Source organism: Diuraphis noxia, unplaced genomic scaffold, assembly GCF_037042655.1.
Source record: "Diuraphis noxia isolate RWA-SAM2 unplaced genomic scaffold, SU_Dnox_SAM2 contig0003, whole genome shotgun sequence".
In the NCBI taxonomy this organism is placed as follows: domain Eukaryota; kingdom Metazoa; phylum Arthropoda; class Insecta; order Hemiptera; family Aphididae; genus Diuraphis; species Diuraphis noxia.
Window position 1 is genome coordinate 25,055,446 of NW_028301713.1, and position 18,442 is coordinate 25,073,887.

Sequence of the window (18,442 nt, forward strand, 5' to 3'; positions counted from 1 at the left end):
GTCCACTCCGCCCCCTAATGTACAGCAGAGCGACATCCACTTACCCACATTTTTAATATAAAATGTATACAACAAAAAAATATTTTTAGAATTGTTCTAATTTACAATAAATGTATTAAATTTTGGCGCCCCTCAAAAGCGGCGCCTGTAGGCACGTGCCTGCTGTGCTTAGTGGTTAATCCGGCACTGTTTATACACTAAACTAGAATATACAGACAGTACATTATTACTTTGATAAATGAAACCTTAACTAAATAAATATTTGTATTTTTTTTTGTTTTGCTTAATTTGTCATAATTTAAATTGAATACATTTTGGGTAAGTGGAGGCAACGCCTCCACGGATTACTTTAAATGTAATATCAGGGGACTAAGAATCGCGCCTTCAACCCCTTAAATTTTAGACATAATAATTGCGCCACTGTTGGGAAGGTATTGACATATTCAAGATTTTCAAGGAAGAAATCAGAGTGTATCGATACATATCGATTTAATTTTGTGTGTTCAAGAAGTTCAACATGCAAGCGATACGTACCGACTGGTATCGAAGTCTAAACACGAAACGGGTCGGTACGTAACTATTCTTAGTCGATACGTCTCGAATTCTTCTTGAAAATCTTGATTATTATCACATATTTACTATATTATCACAGTTTATATAAAAATTATACATAATCTGTGACCATTTTGTCGTAGCTCCATAGACCTTATACTAGAAATGAATAATATACGTATCTGGCTTATAATTGTTTTTTTTTTAAACTTAACTTTTTCAAATATTGACTAACTTTTTGTATATATTATTAATACATTTTTAGGGACTGAATTATACTATTATTTAATTCTGAATTATTTTAACTGCACTGCTTATAATTATATTTTTTTTAAACTTAACTTTTTGTAGATATTATTGGTCAGTTTTTTGTGACTGAATTGTGACTGTTGACTTTTGAATATAAATTGTTCAATTCAACGATATTATAGAATATAATGTACCTATTAATTATACAAATATATTTTTACTTTTTTTTCCCCCTTTTACTGTCGAATGACGATCCTATTTATGTTTATATTCATTATATCATGATTTATACAATAATATTATAACATATAATATCCAGCTTCTTCTCTAAGTGCTTCTTTTTCCTTCTTTTTCAAGTTCTTCAACTTTCTATATTTATTATTATAAAATGTTCAGTTAGATAATATCATATATACTATATAATATAGTCTGTCGTCCAAGAGCTGCTTTCTTCACCATTTTTATAAAAAGCATATATTAAACTTATTTTATACTAGGTACTACTTACAACTTACTAGTACCTACTTACAAATTACAATAGAACTATTATAGTAATATAGTCTAGCTGATTATAATTTATAAGTCTATTTGGCTTTGGTCTATGCAGTATACAATAATGAAGTTGTAATATTATAATATGGTATGTGTTAATAACAATGTTTTTGGTCGCAAGGAATGGCATCACTGCTGGCACGCTAGGAAAGACCGCACCACCCACCCGCATCCCGCCTGGATGTTCCGTCTATGAGTATAAGGTCTATGCGTAGCTCGTGTACGGGACGCGGGAGTGCTAACAATTAGTGCTGTGGCCTATGGTCAGATGGCCTATCATATTACTCTATGTGGCCTATGGCCTATGCCCACGGACTAAGATAGTAAGATAGTATAGAGGCATAGGCATAATATAAGATACTATCTTATAGTGTTTTCCACCACGCCGCACTATTGCACCAAGGTAGAACTGGCACAGTTCACTGATAATCGTCCCAACACCGGCTGGTGCAAATGTAGACGAAACATAAAATCTATACTTATTACTGATATATAAAGATAATAAAATATTCAAGGGGTATTGCAGTACTTATCATGATAATGATAATGCGCACGAGCTCCAAGACCTCGTGCGATTATCTTTGCACCGAGTGCAAAAAACTGACGTGGTGCATTGAGGTGAAACATAAAAAAGTCCACTCAGTGCACATTAATCTCGCAGATGGAACATAAAAATATGTACTGGTGCAGTCAGTGCAGTGTGGTGGAAAACGCTTTTAGTCCGTGCCTATGCCCTATGGCGCTAATTCGCGCTATGCACATTAATATTCCATGCCGGTCATTCGTTATCACTTATCATTAAGTATAAATTTCTAATTTCTGTGTCTGTGGTCAAATAGACAATAGCACCAAGCACGATTCAAAATAATACCTATCATAAATATATTAGTAATTATAAGTTATTTTTAATTGTTATTAATTGTTACTTGTTAGTTGTTAGATTGTTACATCATAGTTCTAATAGTTCTTTTATAATTACTTATACTTCATACAATCATACATCATACTATTCTACCATTGACATATTAATGTGTCTATGTATTCTACATCCTAAATGTTTACACGTCATAGGTAGTAGCTATCAATTTGATTATAGTTTTGAAGAATATCAAACGTATTTACGTAGGTTAGGTATTAGGTCATATCGTCAGAATATGTACCGACCTTACATATTAAACGTTAAAATCATTTTTATTGAAGTAATTTAGTGAATTTGAATTAATAAGTTGTATTACGATTTACGATAACTTATGAGAATTTTACTAATATATCAAATTCATATATTTACTCAACACAGACTAATAAGCACATAGTGGATGAATTTTAACCTTAAATCGTCGATAAATTTTTTTCTAATATTTTTTATTTAAGAAAATTGTTTTGTAACCTAAATTTATATACAATGGTGAGTTATTAAAAATGTTATTTAATGCTTTAAATTATGCTTAAACTGGCGCAACAGAATCAATTAGCTGTATCTTTTAAAAATGATTGTTGAATTACTAGAAATTAATATTTGTTAATTTTTTTAGGGTTCATTAAGATCCTTTTTTTACATTTCGTCTGGAGGATTTATTTTATGGACAGGAACAAATTTTATTACACTAAATGAACAATTTTATAAAAAATACGTTATTCCAGCTTTCTTTTCGTGTGATCCAGAAAAAGCTCATAGCCTTTTAATATTTTCTGGAAAATATGGTCTTATACCAAAATCATCCTTCAAAGATCCATCGATGTTGGTAAATTTAACTTTTTATCATTTAAACAAAGTAGTTTCATCGATTGTAAATACTAGTAATTATATATAATGGTAGTATGTAATGTTTAATGTAAATTTATTTTTTAGAAAACCAAGTTGTGGGATTTGAATTTTTCCAACCCAATAGGCCTAGCTGCTGGGTTGGATAAACAAGGTGAAATAACAAAAGCATTAAAAGATGTAGGGTTTGGTTTTGTAGAGGTTGGTTCAATAACACCTCTGCCTCAACCAGGCAATGAAAAACCTAGAGTGTTTAGACTTTTGGACAGTCAAGCTATTATTAATAGGTAATAATTGAACTCAATTTTAATAATAACTATTATAAGTTTAATGTAACATATTATGTTAGATATGGATTCAATAGTGATGGCCATAATGTTGTATTTGAAAGGCTTAAAAAACTTAAGCAAAACCAAAACTTTGATGGTATAGTTGGTGTTAATTTGGGGAAAAATAAAGAGTCTGAAAATGCAGTTTCTGACTATGTTAAAGGTATTGAAAAGTTTGCTCCAGTTGCTGATTACTTTGTTATAAATATATCCAGGTAATGTAACTAATTTTACATTCAAACCTTAACTCGAATTCTACAAGAATTAACAAAAAAAAATGTTAGTCCTAATACTCCAGGTCTTAGAAATTTGCAAAACAAAAAAGATCTCATGAATCTACTTTCAAACGTTATAGAAGCAAGGAATCAAGTGTGTGGAGAACACAAAATTCCATTATTATTGAAAATAGCTCCCGATCTTACTGATCAAGATAAAAAAGATATTGCTAATGTAATTGATGATGAAAAGGTAAAATTATATTTTAATTTAAAAGCTTAATGTTGAAGTTGAAAATAGTCAATTTTTTGTTTTAGTGTAAAGTTGATGGATTAATAATCTCGAATACAACAGTTAAACGAATTGGTGTTTACGACAATCCCAATGCACTAGAACCTGGTGGTCTTAGTGGAAAACCTTTACAAGAAGAATCTACTAAGCTCATTTCAGAATTTTATAGATTGACTAATGGTAAATTATAATAATAGCTTAACATCTTGGTAGAATTAATTTTTATGTATTAAATTAAACTTCATTATTTAGGTAAAATCCCTATTATTGGAGTTGGCGGAGTATTTAATGGTCAAGATGCATACGCCAAAATTAGAGCAGGAGCCTCACTTATACAAATTTATACATCTTTTATATATAATGGCCCATCAGTTATAGTTAATATAAAAAAAGAACTCGAAAATCTTCTTAGGTAATAAATTAAAATACATTTTTTTTTATCAGCTTGCAGTACATAGATGTTATAGCTCAACAATAATAAGTATATAGGGGGGGACGAGGTGGCCCAGTGGTCTACCGCGTCGGCTGTGGCTCAGCCGGATCGACCATCGGGCGGCATTTTTCTCCGGGCAAGTCACGGTGTCCGGAGAACAAGTGCCGCCATCCCTCACTCTGGGGCATGGAAGAAACCTACGGGTGCCCCAATAGAAATTCTGCCAAAACTCTTACCCACGTGTAAAACCAACCTACAGTTCCATAAAAACCTATACAGTACTACCCCCTTCTCAATGGCCTTAGTTGCCGCGGGATAGTAAAAATAATAAAAATAAAAATAAGTATATAAACAAGAAAATTATATGGAGTAAAACAACTGAAAATTATATTACCTAATCCAATAAATCCAGCTTACAAAATTGATGAGATTATCATTTTTATAGCAGGATCAGGATTTATATTAAAGGTTGATTACAGAAGTGTAGATTAAAAAGAATGTTATAAATATACAAATAATACAAGATTTAAATTAAATTTTCCATCTAACAAATCAGCTAATTCAATTTTATATTATTGTTTTATAATATTGTATGTCAGTTTCTTAACTTTGTACACAAATTCAATTTACTTAGTAATATTAAGTAATATTATGTCCAATTGAAACTTGATAACTCAAGTATAAAATATTATTCTAAATTTAAATAAACAAATTATAGATTTGTAAAAGTAAAAGCCTTGATATCATACATTAATTTCTTACACAATTTTAGTTGTTTAGCTATAAATTAAATGTACTGATAAAAACTTAAATGCATTTTTTATTTATCTTCTACTATTCATTAAATAAATTATTAATCTACCTTTTTAATTTGTTTTCGTGTTATCACAACATTTTTATTTCATTGTTATAACTATACTTGGTGTTTTAATTTAATTTATTTGCATTTTATGATTTTAGGAAAGATAAATACAACTCAATATCTGATGCAATTGGTGCAGACACCAGGCCTTAAAGTACAATAACAATATTAAATTTATTTTAACATTTTGAAATTTAGATTATAATTTTTTATTCACATACATATTTTACATTATAATATTATATACATTAAAAACATTTTATACAATTATTGATTATAGTCAAAATTATTTATATGTTTTAACTTACTTACTTATTTGTTTTTTTTTTTGTCATTGAAGAAGTCAGTTTCTAGGGTTTGGCTAAGTTTCTCATTTTGAACGCTCATTCTATGAAAGTGTATGTGTTCCATTCACTACTCCATTCACAAATTGATAGGATTTCAATTTTTACTAATGTAATTGAACCATTTCAAACAAGAAATATTAAATAGAATCCAGTCAAAATGAAATGAGTCAAGTTCCGTGAGAACGTTTGGTCCATTTTTCGGGCTCCATTATATTTATAACAAATAACAATAAGTCGGCTACACAGTGATTTTAAACAATTCGGCTACATGACTGACCGCGTTTCCGCCGAAATCAGTTGAGATAAACCGCTAGATGGCGCTGCGCTATCATATGCGAACAATATTATGTCTATGAAACTAGTACCCCAATCCCAATCTCGTATGCATAATGCATCTTTTATATCTGTGACTACAACCAGTATCATTGATATAAAAATTAAAAATTCTACAAGTAGTATGGTACCTAATTATTAGTTATTACAATTAGTATAATAATTAATAATAAAGTATAAAGTAGTTGTGCAGTAGTGTCATAGTAGTGTGGAACTATAAGTAGTTATTAAAAACCATATTGATAAAAATAGCTTGGCTTATATCATATTATATTATATAAATCAATAATATTGCCATATTAGACACTGGCTGTAAGTTGTATTATAGTTTTTTTTTTATTTTACAGTTCACTGCACTTTGTACTTTGCTCATACTTCATATTTTTTGATAATGTCCTATAGCCTATAGGTAGCCTATAGGCTATAGTTAGTATAAAATATATATATATATATATAATATTGTATCGGTACTGTGAACTGTTTAAATGCTAAATTATCATCTTGAATGTGTATTAGTGCTGTGTATGAAATATTTTAAAAATTATTATGTTTCAATTAAAATAGTACTAAATTGTATGCAACATATTTACTTAATTTGTTTTTTTTTTAATTTTTAGTGCCTAGAGAAAAATTTTTGGTGACAGAATCAATTTTGATAACTTTATGAATGCATTAAAATTCAATAATTTAATCAACCAATTGAAATTGTGAGTGATGTGTAACTTATTTTTGTTATTTAGAAATTTTTTGTTTTTTATTTGACAAAACATAATACCTATTTACAATCTGTATTTACAAGTCATACAATAAGTAAATGTGATTGTGATTGATAGACAGGAGAGGGGAGTCGCCCAGTGAAATTACAGTTAAAAAGTAGTTAATAGATCAATTTTTGAACAAATATGTAATTTTTAGTGGTAGGCATTTCCGTGCTGTTGCATATTATATTTTAAGATCATTGAATAAATTAGTATTGACTCTATGAAGTTTTTATGTTATATTTTTTGAAATTACTAAAATTATTGTAAGTGCATTAAATGAACTATAAAAACTATGGAGTTAATTTAATATCAATAATGTCTATCAAAATTCATTCATTTTAGGAAAATGTACTTAATTTATTACATCTTTTGATCACAAGAATTGTACAATATAAATTGGATATTCTGTTCATAGATATATACTTTGGTAATATTTTGAGTTTACATTAATTATAATGTAGGTCTTTATGAATGATATGAATCTTTATTTCTGTTTGAATTCTCAAGAATAATTTTTTTCTTAATGTTAACTTTAATATATTAATGGGGACAATCATAATATTACACATAAATAAATAACTATAAAATGAGTCATTGAGATTTCCCCAAAGGTTTTCCCGTACAGTTAAACTGTATAGTATATAACTTTAACATAGTTTGATAGTTGATACTGATTAAAGAATTAATTACATACCGTAGTACTAAATTAATTTATAGATGTGTATTATGCTTTATTTCAGTATATGTTATTCAAATTTAAGAAGAAAAATGAGCATTGAAGTAAATCCTGTATTAAATAATGAACACAATATTGTGTGGTTTGACGGTGAGGTATGTAAATATTATTTACTCTACTTATTTATATTAATCAAATATTTACATTTATACTGTGATTTATTGAGAATGCTCATCCCATTTCTAAATTAAAATTACGCATATATTCAAATTCTGATTTTTGGAATTTGTATGTGTAATTAAAAATCATTTAAATATTATCCTGTGGCAATACTCACATTGGGTTTTCAAATGATAACCATCATATTTTAAATTTTAATGCAAGTTATTATGTAAATAGATTTTAAACTTAATTATATTGATTTTCAGATGACTGGATTAGACTATAACTGCCATACCTTGATCGAAGCAGCTATAATTATAACGGATAAAAATCTGAATGTTATAGCTGAGAGTCCAAATATTGTTATACATCAATCAGAAGAAGTGTTGGAAAACATGGAAGAATGGCCCAAAAAGCATCATGCATTAGTAAATATTAAACACAATTTTGATTTATTTTTGTTTTCAATAAAGCGAGTCTTATCAGTTTCCTTCACTAAGTCCCTGTATTTGGTCTATTTTTTATTTTTTTGGATAAAGTAACCATAATTATTAAATATTTTAATTTTAATTTCTCTGAAATAGTTTATTTGTATCCTGGTAAGTAATTACATCCAAGAGTATATTTTATGATCTTGCATCATCTTTAATTATTGGTCCTTTCATTTTCTGTTTATTATGCACCTTTGGTATATGAACTATATTTGCTATACTGTAACATGTAATAATTTTTAAAGCCATTTCCACTTAGTCTGGAAACAAATTTGCTTTTAATTTTAAGATTATTAACAAAAGTCTACCGGGGCATTTAAATTATCTTTGAGATTCCTTATATTCAGTTCTAAATGAGAAATCTTATCTGCAGTCAACTTGTGCATATTGGTTGTGGCTTGGTTCTGAATTTGAAACCAGGTGGTGTATTGAAAGGAGGAGCATCTGACTGGGGTCTGCTGGAAACTGATCGCTGCCAACTGCAATTCTTATTTTGAAATATAAAAGATATAATATATTACATATTGATACTTAATATACCCGATCACTATTGTATTTAGTATCTATGTTAATAAACTAATTTGTCATTTACTTAATGTAAACTAGGGAAAATGGGAATATTTATACAGTGCTGTATCATAGAGTCACACGACTACCGTCAACTGACCCCTTTTTTTGTCATCAAATATTCCTTAAATATAAATTTTACATTTGAAACACTATCGGTAATATCAATATTAAGTTTAATCTGGTTACATTATACTTACTGACTATGCTTAAAATTATACTAATTGCTATTGTATTACACCATTACATAATTGTTTTGGTATTTTACCTGTTACATATGATTGTTTACTTAACCTAGTTAATAGTTATAATTGTAATATTTCTTATATATTATGCATGATAGAACAATAGTTTCATTATTTAGTAGAACAAATTTTCCAAATTTTCTGATATTTAGATTTAAAAATTATTGACATAAAATGTAACTATTTATAATTTAAACAAATCTTTTATTTTGTATGTATTTTTGTTTTAGAGTGGCTTAACTGAAAATGTTAGAAACAGCGATATATCAATCGAACAAGCTGATCAAATGTTATACGAGTTTATCAAACCATTTACTCCTAAAGGTGATTTTAAAATCATGTATATATATTTATATATTGTACCAATTATACATATTTTTCTAGATAATGTAAATTCAACCAGGTTAATGCTAGAGTAATCATTAAATTATAACATTTATTATGATTTTAGGTGTTTGTCCATTAGCTGGTAATTCTATTTACATGGATAGAACTTTTATTAGAAAATATATGCCGAAACTTGAAAGTCATTTAAGTTATAGATTAATAGATGTGTCTACTCTAAAAGAGTTGTTTAAGTATGTATTTATCATAATTATAATTAGGGTTAGGATGTTTATGACTTTTGCATATTTTTTTTTTTAGTCGTGCACTTTGCAAACCAAGTTATAAATTTGTTTTATGCGACATAGAATCAGATACATTCAATTTTATTTTGCATATTTTTACATATTTAGGAATTTTATGAATAAATGCATATTTTGCCAAAAAATAACTTAAATACAATATAAACCTCAATAAAAACCCATAAGTAGGCATAGTCAGTTTCACATTTAACGAAAATTAGAAAATATGAAACCCGTAGTATATAATAAACTTATCTTTATTACTTTCTTAATTAAATATTAATTTACTGTAAGTACCATAGTTTTTAATTTCAAAGTATCATATTTTTATATATTTGTATTTAAGTTTAAAGTTATAAAAAAAGTTGTAAATTATTTTAAAATACATTTCGGATTAGAAATCGGATTATTTTTAAGGTCATATTTTGATATTTATTGTGCATATTTGCATGCATTTTTTAGTGTTTTTAAGGTCATAAACATCCTAACCCTAATTATAATATTCCATTTTATTTTTTAAGTGTTTTATGCATGAAAACTAGGATAAGGTGATAACCAAATTAGCTTCTAAAAATAGCCCACAATGAGTCAAATGAATAAACGGCCACACGCAAGACTGTGCCATAGTTACATTGGTTTTTAGTTGTTACTATAACCAGTTAATCCTATTAATCCATGTAACATAAGAACTATTCATGTTTTTTGGAAATTGTGTGCATTATTTTGAACTCTAACTTTTTATATACATAGGTAGCTTATATTATATATGCATATTTGATGTGTATTTCATAAATTCAACATTCTTTATGAGTATTATGCTCAGACTTCCTGAACATAGATGTATAAGCCTATAGGTATAAAAATTAAACAAGTTGGCAACTTTTGGGACTGTAAAGTACCCTGTAGCTGTTAACTTGTGTGACTTATATCGAGAAAATAATTCATGTGAGTAATTAGGTAGCTAGGTCTTGGTCTAGTTTTGGTCTACTTATCCTATTATTCATGGTTTATGTTTTGGAGTTTGATAACCTGAAATTTGTAGTTTCTGACACATCTGAAAACTCAAGTTATCAAGAACCTACAACTAATCTATCTTGAACTAATAGTATAATGTATTTTAAATCCCATTGAACAAAAATGTTAAAGTAAATAAAAAATGTAATTGAAATGTGTAATTTTTAATAAAATGTACAAATTTTAGACGTTGGAAACCCGAATTAGCAAATGAAGTTCCAATAAAATCATTAAAGCATAGAGCTCTTGATGACATTAAAGAAAGTGTTCAAGAACTCCAATTTTACAAAAGTTGCCTTAAGTTATAATGAAAAAATAGAATTTTATATTTAACAAGACATTACATGGATTTGCACCGAAACAAGCATCACATTAGAAAAATAATAATGGTATGAATGCATTGAAATTCTACCTCTCATCATAATTATATAAAAATCTATAAATATGATTAGGATAAGATAGTGCAATATTATAACCCATATTTATTCCCTGACTAATGATACTATGAAAATTGTTGTTCAGCTATGTTTATGAAAGTTAACACTTGTATACCTTATACATAGTTATGCTATTCAAATACTATATTAGTATTATAGTACAGATTTTCTTCTTTCTTTTCCAAATTTACTAAAAATCTACTCTCAGCCTCTATAAAATACATTCAATAATATTCTGATATTCATAATAAAATATCCTTAATATGCTACTCAATATTTTTCATTTACAATATACAAATCTATGAATCATAAATATGATTTTGTTGGTAAGGAACCATGACAAATTCTTTCAAAAAATCAGTTAAAAACAAAAAATGTGTATCTGGCCCTAAAATTTTGGGCCAAAAACATATTTATGTTAAAAAACTATTTTAATGGTTAAGATGTTAGTGTATTATTAATAAATAAGAAACATAATAATTTACCAATATTATTTTTGTAATCCTTTAAAAAATATGTTACATATTACTATCATATAAGTACATAACTATATTATTAATTAAACAATTTATCTGACTATTAAGTGATGAGAGAACTACAATATTATAACATAAACTGTATAACACATTTATTTTGATAAACATGTTTTATTTTAAATGAATTATTTTTAATAATAAAATAAGAAACTGAACATTTTATTGTTTATATCATTTATGTAGTAAAAGCTAAAGACAATGCTGTTAGAAGTAAGCTACCAACAATTACACCATATCCAGTTGAATAAACTTGTTTAATGGTCAAGCATTTACCTGCATCCCACACCTAAACAAAACGAAATGCGTTAAATGTTTAAAAAAAAAAAAATAGGTATTATGGTAACTAAAACTCACCAAATGTCTAACACCATTACATAAATGATAGAAGAATGGATAAGCAACTAATCCTTTAGCTGACACGATAGCAGCTGATGGTAGTTCTAACCCATGTACAAATTGCACAAATGTTGGCACATCAGTGAACAAAAATACTGTAATAAAATATTTGAATTAATACAAATAATAAGCCATTGAAAATTATGACACAGATAATGCGCTACTCAATGTATAACAAAAATCTTTATATCGCTGTATCGGTATATGTAGAGAAGTTTTTATACAATTGATATAAAAATAAATAAGCATTCAAGAAAAAGTACTCTGCCCAGTGAGATAATGCAACTCTACTGTGTATCTAAATGACTGTATGAGATTTAATTTCTGCCGTCATGCGCAGACATGTTGTGATCATCTCCTATTTGCACTCCTCTCACTTGAAAGAATATAGTGATGCTACTAACATGGTACTATTTTTAATTACTTTGTGGGTAAGTTAATTAAATTTAAAATTCTTTTAACACCTTTACTGAGAGTAAGAGACAACTACAAAAGTAAATATAGTTAGTTTTTGTTTTTTAACTATTAAATATACTTACCGAGAGAGAATTTAAGATTAAAAAAAAAAAACTTACACACTGCTATTCCAGTAGTAACACCACTTAATGCCACTCCAGTTCCACGGTGAGTAATAGATAATATGGTTGTTAATTGAGGCTTGTAAATAGACAAGTGAGGAGACATAGGTCTATTAAGGCGGTAATTTTTATTATCGTGAGTCTCTTCTAATTTCGCCTCAACTTCTTGAACAGTTTTCACTTGCATGGTAATCATACGGTGTCTAGAAAATAAATAACACACATATATTTATATCATACAAATTAAACTTTTCTAATTTTAGTCGCAGCACAGCATAAGGACTTTTAAAAAAACTCCCTTGTATAGATGTTTAAGCAAATATGACAGCAATCACAGAACAACATAATACTCAATGAGATGTCATATAAATGCACATTGTAATTCTAAAATGTAGTGAGAAGGTGATGTAGGTGTGTGGTAATAACGACACGACCCTGTTAAATTATTACGAGTGTATAATTTAATGGTGAAAAATATATATTTTAAAAATATAACATAGCCATTAGGTATTGAAAACCAATTATTTTTCAAAATATAAATATTAGTGTTTTTATACTAATAATTATTTTTACTTTATAACATTCCCTCTTGGAAATTCCTAGCTATATGCTTGGAAATAAAAATAACTCTAAAACAGCCTAAACCCATAAGTTATATTCAATGTGTTAAAATAGTTTTAATAAATAATAAGTTGTGCATATTATATTTAAAAACATTATTAAATTCATAATTTATTTTTTACTTACATTGTTGGAGGTTGGAAAGACATTGTTTGTCTAGCTGTGCATAGTCTGTGTATACTGAAATATTTCATAATATTTTAAAATAATTAATAAATACAAATTTTAAACAATTTTTTTTTTTTTATTAAACATTTTATTCACAATTTATACAATACAATTAGTATAATGGGTAAACACTCAACCAGGTACTTTTTTGGCATTACCTAAACTAAATTTTTTAATTGTATTTCCTTTAAATAATATATCATATAATATTTACTTATTTATTTGAATTTAACCGGTTTAAGAACTCAATTACGTGTATAATTAGTTTACATTGTTTAAATTGGTATTTAAAAAAAAATTATACTATAATATTTGTAAAGAAAAAAAATATATTTTAGTTTCAATACTCATATACAATAATATGATGTATAAATAATGAACAATTATTATTTTATTATTATGTTTAACATTTATTTAAGAATAATTATGATCTGAAATGGATAGTCTTGGTCTTTTATCGACTGTCTAAATATTTGAGAGTGTTGCCAGGCTAAGTCTCCAGATCCTCCAGATAAACTTGCGTTTAATGTTACAAAATCAGCGCCGTTCATTTGATCCACAATGACTTCTTTAATATTTTCAATAGTAGGTAGATTCACTGTGAGATTATTTCCAATCAACTTCCAATCAACTTGACCTGTGTTAAATAATGCTGTAGTATAAATTAGTTTAATGTCTTGTATAACCAGACCACTTGAAGAAAAGTCAAATCGCCACTCTATTGTTGATTTCTCACAGTATTCTTCTCTACATAAATAAACATTTTTCCAGTCTAATTCTTCTTTGCGAAATAATGAACTATAACTATATACACCACTTTTCCATCCTTCATGAATGCTAGTGCCATGGATATATTTATCAATAGCCGTAGAATATTTGAGTTCGAATCTTTTATTGGCTATTTCAGCCTCAGACGGAGTCCAAACAAATTTCTCAATTTGCGTTTCCCCTCGAGCTAATCTCCATGCGAGAGACCCGGACGTTCTTCCACCATAATTTTCAATATCAGTAGACTCTTCAGAATGTCCAGCCTGAAATAACGTCTGTTTGGATATTCTACTGTACAACATAAAATACAATTCAAAACACTCCTTCAAACGTCTTTCTGCAATATATTTACGTCTTGAAAATGATAAATTATTTTGCCTATGATGCGACAAACTTAAAATCGTAGTCAACAACTCGTTTTCGGAACAGAGTTTTCTTCTTTTTAAAACGGTGTTATTATTTTCTACATACCGCCAAGTAACATCTTGAACTTCTTCATTAGAATAGGCGATAACATATGACAATTTTTTCCCCCAACCTTTTTCATATAGTAACGGTTTGTCTAAAGCAGTTTCACACGGATCACAATGAATCCATCTTTTTTGATTAACTGACCAGACTTCAGTCCATACGTGATCAGTTTTATCAACTATCAATCTTGCTTCCCAACCAAGCGCTCTACAGAACAAAGTAAAACAATTGGCCCATTCACCGCATCTACCCTGACGAGTAGTTAAGAGTTGTTCACAAATACCATATCTTTTAAAATCTGTGACCGAACAACAGTTTTCGCATTCATACATTTCGGAATATCTAACATTTTCATCTATTTTAATGTGATTTAATCCTTTAAATTTTGTAGCACTAGAGCAGAACTGGCAGATTGGCGTATCAAACCATTTAAAAAATGACTCTTTAAACCATTTCATAAGTTTTAACATCATTTTCTCGTGGTATAATGCATCATTTTTATCGACATTTGAAAATAACTCAATATCTTCTAGCGATAAGTTTTCTAATGCTTTGCTCTGCAATATTTTATCTTCAAACTTAAGTACATCCAATGATGTTGAACTAATTTCTTTTAAGAAATTATTTTCATTTAAATTTAACTTTTGATGTTCAGAAATTATGTTTATAAGTTGTTGTTTGTAGTTCTTTAATGCACTTAGGCTTATACATTCTGGCAACACTAAAGAAATTCCATCATCTATAAACCCAATTTCAAAAAGGAATTCCATAGCACCGGCAAAAGGCAAAAGCTTATTTTGAATTACATCACTTTCCAAATAGAGTCTTCTGAATTTTGGTTGATTTGGATGATATATTATGTCATTGAGGAGTTGCAATAAAACATTAACAACTTGAAAACAGACGTCGATACTATTGCTTTTTAAATCGTTTAAACTATAGAGCATTTTGAAATATTAATAGTTACAAAAAATTTAACTACATTTACGATATTACACAATATAATAAACTAATAATAATATTATATTACCTTCTTAAATATAGAGCCATTATGTGAGCAAAAATGTACAATATATCTAGGGAATTAAACACTTGAATAAATAATTTGTACTTGGAAAAGTGGATAAGTGAAAAACTGATTTATCTAGTGATACCTACGAAGGTGAACAGTTAATACTGAAATCAATAATCGTATTGCAACATTTAGCCTAGAACAAAAATTGAAAAATCAGCAGTTCAGATTGTGGGCATGTTTCAGTGATGGTGAACTGGATATCAGCTGATTATAATTTATTATCATTAAATATCAGGATGTTACTCTACATTTCTACAATAATTATACTTTGAACAACAACTACTAACTCACAACTGTTCACGGCCGTCAGCCAATTTATATTTTATAAGCAAAAGAGGGCAATAGTTAACAAAAATAATTAGAGATGGGATTTTCAACTCAATAACATGAGTCAGTTCACTTGACTCAGTTCACTCAAATGAGTTGACTCGGGGAGTCAACTCAGTGAGTCAACTCCCAATTTCCATTGACTCCTATTAACTCCAAGTTATCAGTTCATTAAATTAAACAACTCTCGTATGACAATTCGTTTAAGAGTTACTTCAGAGTATATTAGATTATCTATCACTAAATATATGAACTATTGATTTATAAAAATGTATGAAGACCTTATTCAATATTAGTTTTAATTTACTAAATTGTTTCTGTCATTTAATGCAATACAATAATATGTCATATACTTGTGTATTTACTAATATTAAAATATTATACAATGAGGAATTAATTTGAACTTTTATTTTATATACAAATTTAATTTAAAATGTTATATGTGCCTCATGAGTTCTTAAGAGGACGCTACACACGCATGTGTTGTCTCCGTCTTACACGCGTACTACATCGCAAATTTTCGTTCTCTAGATTCAATAGTGTGCTGTTAGTTTTGATATTAGAGTGAATTGACCCATTATCAAACATTTAGGTAAGAACATTATCTGTGTTCTCATGTTGGTTTTTTACAATATTTTAATTTTTAAATGAGTTATGAGCATGTTAAGTGTGAATATTTGAAAATTAAAATAACTCATTTAAAAATTAAAATATCGTAAAAAACCAACATGAGAACACAGATAATGTTATTACCTAAAAGTTTTATAATGGGCCAATTCATCATACGCGTTACTAACATACCTTACGTAACGTATATGGTTACATATTAGAATAATATTATTGTGTAGTGTGTACTATCATCTTAATATATTTATTTATTATGTAGACATGTAGTATGTGTAGATTGTGGTGAAGGCGAATTGTCAGAGTTAGATGAATCAGTACTGAGTCAGTAAATCTAAATCCGTAGTATCACCCCATAATTCATGAATTGATAAGTGATAACACAAATTCACGAGTTGTAGTGAATCAGTGGTAACACTGAGTTATTGAGTCACTGAACTAAAGCAAACTGATTCAATTCGTTCAGTTCACTTAAAAGAGTCAACTCTTTGAATCAACTCACTCACGAACTACCCATCCCTAAAAATAATAAACTCAAGTTATGTTAAGTTAAGAGAACACTTATTGATCGATAAGTAAAAAGTTGTCAAAGTTGACTACTTATAAATTTGACTCGATAAGTTGATATGGAAAAAAAATATTAACTCAATAAATCCAGTTTAAAAGACGTTAATTAATTTATTTATTTTTAATTAGTACCTATGTAGTACCTATATGCAAGGCTGGGCATTAACGAGTTAAAAGTTAAAATTAAGTTAAAACGTTAAGTTAATTAACTCATTACTTTTTTTACAAATTAACTGTTAACTTAATAAGTTACTTTTTTTTTGAGATTATAACGTGTTAACTTTAAGTTAATTTTATTTAAAAGTATCTAAATTAAGTTAATTTTAGTGCAAACAATAATGCAAATTACTATAATGAGGTTTTTATAGTATATTTATAATTTACTAGAAAATATATATGGGTGGTAGGTACTGCTTGTTTGATTTTTAAAATTTATGTGAATCAATTAAAAATATTGATATCTTAGCATTTGGGAGAAAACTATTAAGGTGTTTTTTTTTTTTTTGGATATTCCACTTGGGTAAATTGATTCGAGTATGAGTTCAGGGTTAAGATTTATTTTGGAAAAGTAGGTTTTTTGATAACTAGTTAATACTTTTATGTATCATTTAAAAAAATGTCCCCAGTATTTTTCTTGAGTGTAAAAAAACCAATATTATGTGTGCAATTTTTATTTTTGCAAAATAGAAAATTTTAACTTTAAACTAAGTTCAGTTACTTTTTTTTCAAAGTTAACTTTTAACTTAATGAGTTAACGAAAAAAATATGATTAACTTTTAATTTAACTATTAACTTTATTATTTTAAAATAACTTAACTTAACGAGTTAACAAAAATCGTTAACTTACCCAGCCTTGCCTATATGTACCAGGTACAATTATTGTACCTAAATCAGATAAAGAATGACTGTGTCTATCTAACCTAATAAAATATGTCGCTGTACAAAATTATTTTATTAAGAAAAAGAACCGAAGTGTTTATGTTGTTTTAGTATTGAATTTATTTATTTTATATTAGATTTATGTATAATAGGTACTTAAACTAAACATTTCAATAATTTGATGGATTATTTTTAAATCAACAGAGAAAAGCTTAATTATTCCAACTACTCATTGGTAAGGTAATAGAATTTTTTTTTTCTGATTTTTTTTTTTTATGTGCGTTTAATGATCCTTATAAGGTTCTTACTTTTAGCAGGGGAAAAAATTGTAAAATTTATCTGGAAAATTAAAATTTGGTTGACCAACGTACATCAAACTATGATAGCTGGAGACTTGAAAATTTCGTGGTATACGGTAGATCACCTTCATACTGCCTTGAAACTGGTGCATTATAACAAAGGATTTGGCAAAATTCACATTTTAAAAAGGTTCATCCATACAAAGATTTGAGTTTTACCATTTTTCA

The 18,442-nt window shown here is 27.8% G+C and overlaps 4 protein-coding genes across 6 annotated transcripts; 2 read left to right on the forward strand and 2 right to left on the reverse strand.

The window, feature by feature from the left end:
- Positions 1–1,906: 1,906 nt before the first annotated feature.
- Dhod (dihydroorotate dehydrogenase 2) lies at positions 1,907–5,557 on the forward strand. Its single transcript, XM_015512589.2, has 8 exons — positions 1,907–2,758; positions 2,886–3,095; positions 3,203–3,402; positions 3,465–3,659; positions 3,729–3,912; positions 3,978–4,131; positions 4,204–4,363; positions 5,345–5,557. The coding sequence occupies exons 1-8, from the start codon at positions 2,756–2,758 to the stop codon at positions 5,397–5,399; spliced, it is 1,161 nt and encodes a 386-aa protein (XP_015368075.1). The 5' UTR covers positions 1,907–2,755; the 3' UTR covers positions 5,400–5,557.
- Positions 5,558–5,712: 155 nt separating this feature from the next.
- LOC107164691 (putative oligoribonuclease) lies at positions 5,713–11,601 on the forward strand. 3 transcript variants are annotated; one of them, XM_015512602.2, is made up of 7 exons: positions 5,713–6,238; positions 6,544–6,633; positions 7,428–7,518; positions 7,792–7,953; positions 9,059–9,152; positions 9,280–9,406; positions 10,656–11,601. In XM_015512602.2, the coding sequence occupies exons 2-7, from the start codon at positions 6,590–6,592 to the stop codon at positions 10,774–10,776; spliced, it is 639 nt and encodes a 212-aa protein (XP_015368088.1). In that variant the 5' UTR covers positions 5,713–6,238; positions 6,544–6,589; the 3' UTR covers positions 10,777–11,601. The 3 variants fall into 3 exon arrangements, with proteins under 3 accessions (XP_015368088.1, XP_015368090.1, XP_015368089.1); XM_015512604.2 differs by having other exon boundaries at positions 5,713–6,053; XM_015512603.2 differs by lacking the exon at positions 5,713–6,238 and adding an exon at positions 6,306–6,448.
- On the reverse strand, positions 11,533–15,668 carry LOC107164693 (uncharacterized). Its single transcript, XM_015512607.2, has 5 exons — positions 15,474–15,668; positions 13,163–13,216; positions 12,413–12,618; positions 11,796–11,932; positions 11,533–11,727 (listed from the first exon to the last, which is right to left on the reverse strand). The coding sequence occupies exons 1-5, from the start codon at positions 15,491–15,493 to the stop codon at positions 11,617–11,619; spliced, it is 528 nt and encodes a 175-aa protein (XP_015368093.1). The 5' UTR covers positions 15,494–15,668; the 3' UTR covers positions 11,533–11,616.
- On the reverse strand, positions 13,516–15,465 carry Pngl (N-glycanase Pngl). Its single transcript, XM_015512606.2, has one exon. The coding sequence runs from the start codon at positions 15,388–15,390 to the stop codon at positions 13,615–13,617; it is 1,776 nt and encodes a 591-aa protein (XP_015368092.1). The 5' UTR covers positions 15,391–15,465; the 3' UTR covers positions 13,516–13,614.
- Positions 15,669–18,442: the final 2,774 nt, after the last annotated feature.

Excerpts from the sequence above, each read along its gene's own strand:
- Dhod (XM_015512589.2), top strand. Across the intron at positions 3,096-3,202 it reads TCAAAGATCCATCGATGTTG|AAAACCAAGTTGTGGGATTT; the intron begins GTAAATTTAACT and ends TTTATTTTTTAG. Across the intron at positions 3,660-3,728 it reads TTTGTTATAAATATATCCAG|TCCTAATACTCCAGGTCTTA; the intron begins GTAATGTAACTA and ends AAAAAATGTTAG.
- LOC107164691 (XM_015512602.2), top strand. The coding sequence starts at position 6,590 with ATGAATGCATTAAAATTCAATAATTTAATCAACCAATTGAAATT. Across the intron at positions 6,634-7,427 it reads TTAATCAACCAATTGAAATT|TATATGTTATTCAAATTTAA; the intron begins GTGAGTGATGTG and ends GCTTTATTTCAG. Across the intron at positions 9,153-9,279 it reads CAAACCATTTACTCCTAAAG|GTGTTTGTCCATTAGCTGGT; the intron begins GTGATTTTAAAA and ends TTATGATTTTAG.
- Pngl (XM_015512606.2), bottom strand. The coding sequence starts at position 15,390 with ATGCTCTATAGTTTAAACGATTTAAAAAGCAATAGTATCGACGTCTGT.
- LOC107164693 (XM_015512607.2), bottom strand. The coding sequence starts at position 15,493 with ATGGCTCTATATTTAAGAAG. Across the intron at positions 13,217-15,473 it reads ATGGCTCTATATTTAAGAAG|TATACACAGACTATGCACAG; the intron begins GTAATATAATAT and ends GAAATATTTCAG. Across the intron at positions 12,619-13,162 it reads TCTTTCCAACCTCCAACAAT|ACACCGTATGATTACCATGC; the intron begins GTAAGTAAAAAA and ends TTTATTTTCTAG.